The following is an 8,322-nucleotide window of genomic DNA, read 5'->3' as shown; positions in this document are numbered from 1 at the left end:
AATAGATGACGAAATAGATGACATTGAAAAGCACTTGAAATATTTTTCAATTTCCTTTTGTGTCAGAGACTGATAGTTTTGATCAGTATTAATTTTCACATTGTTTCTTTAATAACAGAACCCTTATATGTATCAAGGCACATCGCAACCAATAACGATGACATTTCCTGGCCTTCTTTGCAGCTAGATGTATCTAATGGCTAGGTTCTAGCCAACGAGATGTGACTGGAACTGATATGTACAACTTCTCTCCACTTCCTCTCGGCTGTCTTAAATAAAATTGAGATGGCAGGAACTGCAGTAGCCATGTCAAACCTTGAGCTGGAAGCTGTACATTAGTATGAAAGAGCAATGAGAGGGCCTGGGATTCTGGTAAGATCACACATGAGACCAGTTTGTCTTTAAAGCAAGCAATTGCTTCAATCTTTTGAAGTCACTGTTATTTTGAGTTTCTCTGTTAAAGCAGCCAAGTAGGAATCCTACTTAATGGACTTGTATTTATTTTTTAATGATCTTTGCTCACCTCCTTGCTAGGTCTATCTGGTAGATCTTCTCCCCCATATTCATATGACCTCCAGTCCGACTTTTGAACAAGTCCTTATATTTCAAACCCTTGATCAAGCCATTTCTGACACAGTTACCTCCTTTAGAGGATAAGGAACAGATTTTTATAATTTTTAATAACATACGTGATAACCTTAACTGTTGCCTAACGCTGATCGCTAATGTTAGCAATTATTAGAAAGAGTATTCAAATAATTCTCAGGGCAGGTTTTCTCTATTTGTCAGAAGTAGGTTGCCAAAAAGTTAAAAGGAGACAGAATATACAGTATGTACCTCAGACCTTAATAATAATTTAAACACACACACACACAGACATTTTATGCCAGTGTGGTTACTGGAGTTGCCATTGCCAGAGAAGGAAAGGAAGGTCTATCTGGGAATTGTAGGAGCTGGTAGGACACGGAACTTAGGGATTATTGATTGATTGCCTCTTCTTGGCTTTTAACACTAATGTATCTGGAATTGCTTTGGTTTGGGGTCTTAAGGCTGCTGGCTTCCCACGGATCCTTAGGCCCAGAGGCCTCCTGCCGACTGACATCCCTTCCTTTCCCTGAGCATCACTTGGCATGTAGGCATGCAGCTGACTTTCAGAGAACAAACTGCGTCCCCACCTCTTCATTTCTATCAACATAGGACCCCAGGGAGGGGTGAGTATGCTGCTTTAGAATGAAATGATACGAGGGAGGAAGCTCGTGTCTGTCTTTTTCATTTGCTCAGCACTGGCCTCGGGCCAATACCAAGAGATGGTTTCTCCTCTGAACATCCTGATATCGGGTCTCCAGTGGAGCCCCGTACATCACACCTTCAGCAGCAAGGCCGAGGAAAGCCTTTTGATATAAATCCCGAGGTGCCTAAGGAACAGCGTGAAGTTAGCAGAGGCTGCCGCCAAGTCTCAGCTATGCATGAATTCCCTGCCAGAAATGTAAAGTGAGTTGAAAGGAAACAATCTAAACGCTTTCCAACTTGTTTTGATTTTCCACATGACAAAACACTGGATTGTTACGGTGCGTGTGTGTGTATGCATGTGTGTGTATTCGTGTGTCTGTTTCACCGCGACAGTCAGAACCGTCTGCAGCCCTGCCATTCTAAGCAGCATTAGATCCTAGCATCGAAATGGGAAGACAGAGAAAAAGCTACTCATGAATCCCAGCTGCAATCCTCCTTCCCCTACTACCTTAGGAACAAGTCATCCGGATGGGAAACACTAATATTTTGTGAGCCTCATCTCTACCAGCTAACAAGCGATAGTTACTCGGCCCCTTTAACTCACCCCACCTATGGCTCAAAAAGTACAATTGCCTATGACATCATCAGTGTCTCAGCTCCTTGATGGGTCAGTGATTTGGAAGGGGCCGGACTCACCCAAGGCAACATGGGTCCCTGCTGGCTTGGTGCTGTCACACTCACATGGGTTAGAGACAAACCCTACTGGGCAATAACAGGTGGCTTCTAGCATGATTGGCAGGAAGCTTTTATCCCATATGGAAAACACGATGGAGAAAAAAAAGAGCTTGCCCTTTGCAGTCTGCCAGACCTAGCTCACAACGCTTGAGGAGGCTATTCATTGTCTGTGGTCTCACTTTCCTCATCTAATTGGGACTAATACGATCTACCTTCTTGTGACTAGATCTGAGGTATAAAAAGGGTCTCCCAAAGTTTCTGGCACAAGGGAGGCCCCAGGGATGCCTTTCCCCCCAAGACAGATGAAGCCAAGGCCCGTGTAAGAAGTAGCTAAGCCTCTTCTCCAGATCTCTCTTTGATGGAGAGACTGGGTTCCCCTCTGTGCAGGCGAGCACTCCATGAACGCTTGTGAGTTGATTAACTCTCAACCCCAGAGAGAGTATTCTGGAGGCTGAGACGAGGCTTATGTAAAGCTGGCTTAAACATCAAACATGTTAGATATCAATGAAATAGGCTTTTCAATCTCATTTAGGGGTTTCACTCATTTTGCCTTCAGCTCCTTGAAGGGATTGATCAGATCAATCTGTTGTGGAACTTTCTGCCCACTCTGATCTCCTACTAAACGCTGGGCAAGGATTTTCTATTCCCTCTGCCATAGGCCTCCCCTTATTACTCGAAAATTTTGTGATATTGTAGTCGCGATTGGGAAAAGGTGAGAGTAAGAAGCGCTTAGCAATGCAGCACATTTTTTGGTCCTGTTGTAGCCAGACTCTCACAACGGACAGAGATCACGTGAGGAGAAAGTGTTTATCAGGCCAGAGATATTCGAGCTATCGGGAGGTAGAGTCCTTCTAAACTCCTGGGATAACCACTCCACTGTGTTCCATGTCTCGTGGCCTAAATCAGTTATTTTTTAATTTAGTGACCTTGACTATATTTTGTATACATGCTAGCCGAGCTCCTATTCTTCAGGCCAAATTCTTTTTAGACGTCTTTTCCTCTGTGACAGCAGTGTTTCAAACGTGGTGGTCCTGTACCGAAGAAGATGACTGCTCCACAGAGGTAAAACTCTGAAAGAGTCCTTAGAAAACTAAGGCTCTGTAGCCAGATTGGAAATGCTAGACATGTAGTTATCCTCCTGCTTTCCCTGCCCCCGTTAATTTATCATTCATTCCTTACGCTGAACATAAAAATTGGTAAATGGTGATCTCCGTAGGCATTCGTTAATAAGCACGTTTTCTCCCGAATGCCCCTACCAGTGTTCATTTCTCTGAGGCACGCCTGTCCTGGATCTACTAGCCTTTCCTTAAAAGATGGGGAAGGAAGCATGGCTCAGGGCTAAGATGCAGGGGATGTGAGTCTCCAGCGATGGTCAGTAGCAGGGTAATCTTGTTGAAAAACAATTGTAACAACAAAACATGTTTACACTACTTGTGATTTAACCCACATTCAAATAGAGTCCAAAGATGACAGCCAAGTAACAAGAGAGAGTTGGCGTTAAACCTCATCTAAAGGCCGAAAAAGCCTTCTCTTCCTCTCTCTTTAAACAGCAGTATTTCCATTAAAGAGGCAGTATGAACAGATCAGTTTCAGCAGAACATCCAAGCCATAATTTGGCTTTTCACGTGTGCCTTGGTGGGTTCCAGTTGCCCAAACTATAACCTATGCCGCCGCCGCAAAAAAAAAAAAAAAAAAAAGATCCCAAGGACTCTTTCCTTTTTGGTGCTTCTCCCCTTGACCTTCTAAAGCGGTCTATTATTGGATGCATTCCTACCCTACTTAATATCACAGACTGAAAAATGTCAGGAGAAAAAGAAGAAGACGGGTCATCTCCAGCTGGATAAAGGTGAAGACAAAGAGGAAGCGGGGGCCCCAGTCAAGCCACCTACAGCCAGCCAGACGTCCTCAGCATGGTCCCACATTCTCCAGGGTAGGGCAGTGCCCCGGTTAATGCTCCCCCTCCTGTGGAGAGGAGGGGAGGGCAGCGGGTCACCATCTCACCACCTGGCTGTTGTAGTCCTCCGTGACTGCCCCCTCTGGGTTCCCGTCCTGTCTGGGCCACCGGCGGCCCCTGTGCTCCCGCTGCAGCCTCCGCTCCCCGCGCCTCTTTTGCCGGTCCCTCTGGCGCTCCAGCTGCTTGGTACGGTGGTAGCGCTGCTGGAAGAGATCCTTCGCGTACGCGTACAGCTGCACGTCCAGGAAGTTGAGCTCCTCGATGCGCTGGCGGGCACCCTCGTTGATCTCCACGTTGGAAGCCCGCGTGACGTTGAACTGCGTGAAGGGGGAGATGAACTTGAGGTTGAATGTCCTCTCAAAGAGAAATTGCGTCTTCCGCTGGAACTCCGTGAGCCCGAAGAAAGCCATGTTCTTCAGGTTGCTCTTGGCGCTCTGCAGCAGGATGGCGTTCCTCTCGCTCTCATTCATGAAAGTCAAGTTGTAGCAGCCCACCAGGCTGAGGTCGGCCAGCATGCGCACCTGGCGGTTGTTAGCCAGGTTGTAGGTGCAATCCATGAATTCCCGTAGGCTGACCCCAGACCAGTCGTCCCCGGGGTAGCAGGTAGGCAGCTCATCGGGGGTGGGGCTCCTCCCATCGCACACGTGGAGGGAGGTTTTCCACGTGGCCCCTCTCTGGACGTGTTTCCACTCGCTCAGGTACCGGGACACCGGATCCCGCAACATGGTGATGTAATAGAAATTCCTGGAAGAGATTAGACGAAGAGCGTCAGTCCGCCGTAACTATAACCCTGGGACCCCGCGCCTCTATAGCGTCTCTATCAGCATTGACTCAATGGGTTTTTCTGCCAGATGGTCACGTGAGAATATCTGCCTGGATTTGCACCTGTCGGGCCATGTTCCCCTATGTGCGTGTTTCTACAATACAAACACGCATGAATCGGTTTTCAGTACTATTTGCTGGGTTTTTTCTTTCTGCTCCAGGGTGGGGAGGGGCGGGGCTGGGGGAATCGATCAGCAGTAATTCATTCAGCAACCACTCACTGTTCAATCGCTACCAGCAATAACAATACCTTACATTAAGAGAACACGCCATGTTTATTGAACGTTATCACCCATCTGATATTTTATTTGATCCTTAAAAGGAACTTTCGTAGTAGACACGGGGGACTATTTGATAGGGAAACAGTGCAAGGGGGTTAGGATGATTTATCCAAAGCCATGTGACTAGAAAGAGCAAAGCTGGAAGCCAAGTCTCCTTAATCTTTCCTGTTCACAGGGGTATTCTGGGTTAAGAGGTGGGTGGGGTAGGGGAAGGATGTGTTGTGTGTGGAGACCAATATTTACCGAGCAGTCACCGTGTGCTAGAAACTGAGCTGGGTACTTTATGGATACTGGCACAGATCACCTTCAACATAACTTTGTAAAATGGGCTTTATCACGACTTTTTTTTAAAAAAGCTGATAACACAGAGACTGAGAAAGGTGAAAAATACAGCCCAAGATCCTAGAGCAAATTAATACTTGATGCAATAAAATATAGGCCTATTTGATTTCAAAGCTTCTGTGCTTTCCTGGGCACCATATTGATATTTTACAAACAAAAATGTAACGAATATTTATTGAATGCCTATGACTTGTCAGGTGTGGTGGTTATTATAATCACAGGGCTCATCTCATCTAATGGCATCTATTGGAACATTGAGAAGAGATACATTTTACAAATGGCAAGCTTCAGAATGATCAGGTAAAGATCAGGGCACCACTGGCTCAAAAGGGCAAGAGAGCTGTGAAGAGGCCAGGAGAGATGTGGAAAAGTCGACAGATAAAGACACAGCAGTATATATGTGTTAGCATACGGTATTTGTTTTTCTCTTTCTGACTTACTTCACTCTGTATGACAGACTCTAGGTCCATCCACCTCACTACAAATAACTCAATTTCGTTTCTTTTTATGGCTGAGTAATATTCCATTGTATATATGTGCCACATCTTCTTTATCCATTCATCTGTCGATGGACACTTAGGTTGCTTCCATGTCCTGGCTATTGTAAATAGAGCTGCAGTGAACATTGGGGTACATGATTCTTTTTGAATTATCGTTTTCTCAGGGTATATGCCCAGTAGTGGGATTGCTGGGTCATATGGTAGTTCTATTTTTAGTCTTTTAAGGAACCTCCATACTGTTCTCCGTAGTGGCTGTATAAATTTACATTCCCACCAACAGTGCAGGAAGGTTCCCTTTTCTCCACACCCTCTCCAGCATTTATTGTTTGTAGATTTTTTGATAATGGCCATTCTGACTGGTATGAGGTGACACCTCATTATGCTAACACACATATATGGAATCTAAAAAAAAAAAAAAAGGTTCTGAAGAACCTAGGGGCAGGACAGGAATAAAGATGCAGACGTAGAGAATGGACTTAAGGACACGGGGAGGGGGAAGGGTAAGCTGGGACGAAGTGAGAGAGTGGCGTGGACATATACACACTACCAAACGTAAAATAGATAGCTAGTGGGAAGCAGTCGCATAGCACAGGGAGATCAGCTCGGTGCTTTGTGAGCACCTAGAGGGGTGGGATAGGGAGGGTGGGAGGGAGACGCAAGAGGGAAGGGATATGGGGATATATGTGTACGTATAGCTGATTCACTTTGTTATACAGCAGAAACTAACACAACAATGTAAAGCAATTATACTCCAATAAAGATGTTTAAAAAAAAAAAAGACACAGCAGTAGGCATTAGAGGAAAGCAAACATTGATTCCAAGTAAGGAAAATCTTTCTCATCATTTGAGCAGCTGCCAATGGAATGGGCTGCCCACCCCACCTTTATCACCAGGGGTGACACTCAGGGTGCCCCTGGGCAGACTAAAACTGTGCCACCAGGGAAGCCCCAGACAGATTTTTGAATGCTCAAATAAGATCACATATGGTGGGGGGGGCTTCCCTGGTGGCGCAGTGGTTGAGAGTCCGCCTGCCGATGCAGGAGACGCGGGTTCGTGCCCTGGTCCAGGAAGATCCCACATGCCGTGGAGCGGCTGGGCCCGTGAGCCATGGCCGCTGAGCCTGCGCATCCGGAGCCTGTGCTCCGCAACGGGAGACGCCACAGCAGTGAGGGGCCCGCGTACCGCAGGGAAAACAAAAAAGATCACAGATGGGAAATCTGTAAGTTCCCTTGTCAATTGGACAAAACGGAAAACACAAAAGAGGATTTAAACAAGAAAGATGATGACTATCGATTGATAAGACTCAACCCCATTTATGTGTCTCAAATTTAGACACAATCCAGATTTTTAAAATAATCATAAGAGCTGGAGGATTTTAGGGCTGGGAATTACAACAGTTTGTGACATAAAGGGTTAACTGGAACTTGCTGCTGGAACCTGAGAGGCTTTGGTCTCACTTGGGAAAATTAACTGGCCATAGAGTTCCCTGTGCTTTCTTTGCATTGGACTCCACATGGTCTCAAAGCTAACTGAAACTAGCTTACACTTTAAAATGATCTTGGTTTCAAATTTAACTTTATTCAATGTAACACTGCATTTAACAAAGACTAGCTAAGTTGTAGAGTGCTGTTTACATGAGTAAAATAAGCCCCAAATGTCTGCAAGTTCTACTAGCCAAATAGGACAGAGGTCCATTTGTAACGAAAACAAACTCTGACATCAAGACACAAAAATGGACTAGGGCAACATTCATATTGATGAAGTACCAAGTTGTCCCATCTCATGGTTCTGGAACCAAGTGCCTAATAGCATTTGGGTATTGCTTTAGTCTGACATATTCTCATGTATGTTTTATTTGTTTGTCTCAATCTTGCAAAGCAGTCAAAATACCAAGCTAGAATAATAGTTAAAAAGAAAATAGGGTTGAAGAACACCTAATTATTGAAGAAGAAAACACAATTTGATCGATTAAAAGCATTTTTTCTCATCTCTATTTTTTTCTCTACTTTCATTTGCTCCTCTACTATCAGATGGAAAACTGCAAAAGTCATTGCTGAAATGATGTCTACCTCCAGGCCACACGCCCAACCTTCATTGTGTACAAGCTTCACTCCAGTTTCATGACTCTCTTCCCTGCTCCCAAACAACAGAAACTCATTTTCTTCTGCTCCCATAACTCTCAATTTCGTTTCTAAGAAAATTCTTTTTTTTTTTTAGAAAATACAAAATATTTTATTTAAAAATTTTTTTATTTTACATTGGGTTATAGTTGATTAACAGTGCTGTGTTAGTTTCAGGTATACGGCAAAGTGATCCAGTTATACATATACATGTGTCTATTCTTTTTCAAATTCTTCTCCCATTTAGGTAATTACAGAATATTGAACAGAGTTCCCTGTGCTGTACAGTCCTTGTTGATTATCTGTTTTGAATACAGCAGTGTGTACATGTCAATCCC

At 44.6% G+C, this 8,322-nt stretch overlaps 1 protein-coding gene across 1 annotated transcript in view; it reads right to left on the bottom strand.

The window, feature by feature from the left end:
- Positions 1–3,402: 3,402 nt before the first annotated feature.
- HS6ST3 (heparan sulfate 6-O-sulfotransferase 3) overlaps positions 3,403–8,322 on the bottom strand; it is a 654,288-nt gene continuing 649,368 nt past the window's right edge. The window contains exon 2 of the mRNA XM_065895898.1: positions 3,403–4,663. Coding sequence (XP_065751970.1) covers positions 3,955–4,663 — 709 coding nt within the window. The 3' untranslated portion in view covers positions 3,403–3,954. The remainder of the gene's footprint in view (positions 4,664–8,322) is intronic.

The sequence above is a fragment of the Phocoena phocoena genome, chromosome 18 (assembly GCF_963924675.1).
Source record: "Phocoena phocoena chromosome 18, mPhoPho1.1, whole genome shotgun sequence".
In the NCBI taxonomy this organism is placed as follows: Eukaryota; Metazoa; Chordata; class Mammalia; order Artiodactyla; family Phocoenidae; genus Phocoena; species Phocoena phocoena.
The sequence above is the reverse complement of the archived record's forward strand: the minus strand, read 5'-3'. Positions and strand labels throughout refer to the sequence as shown.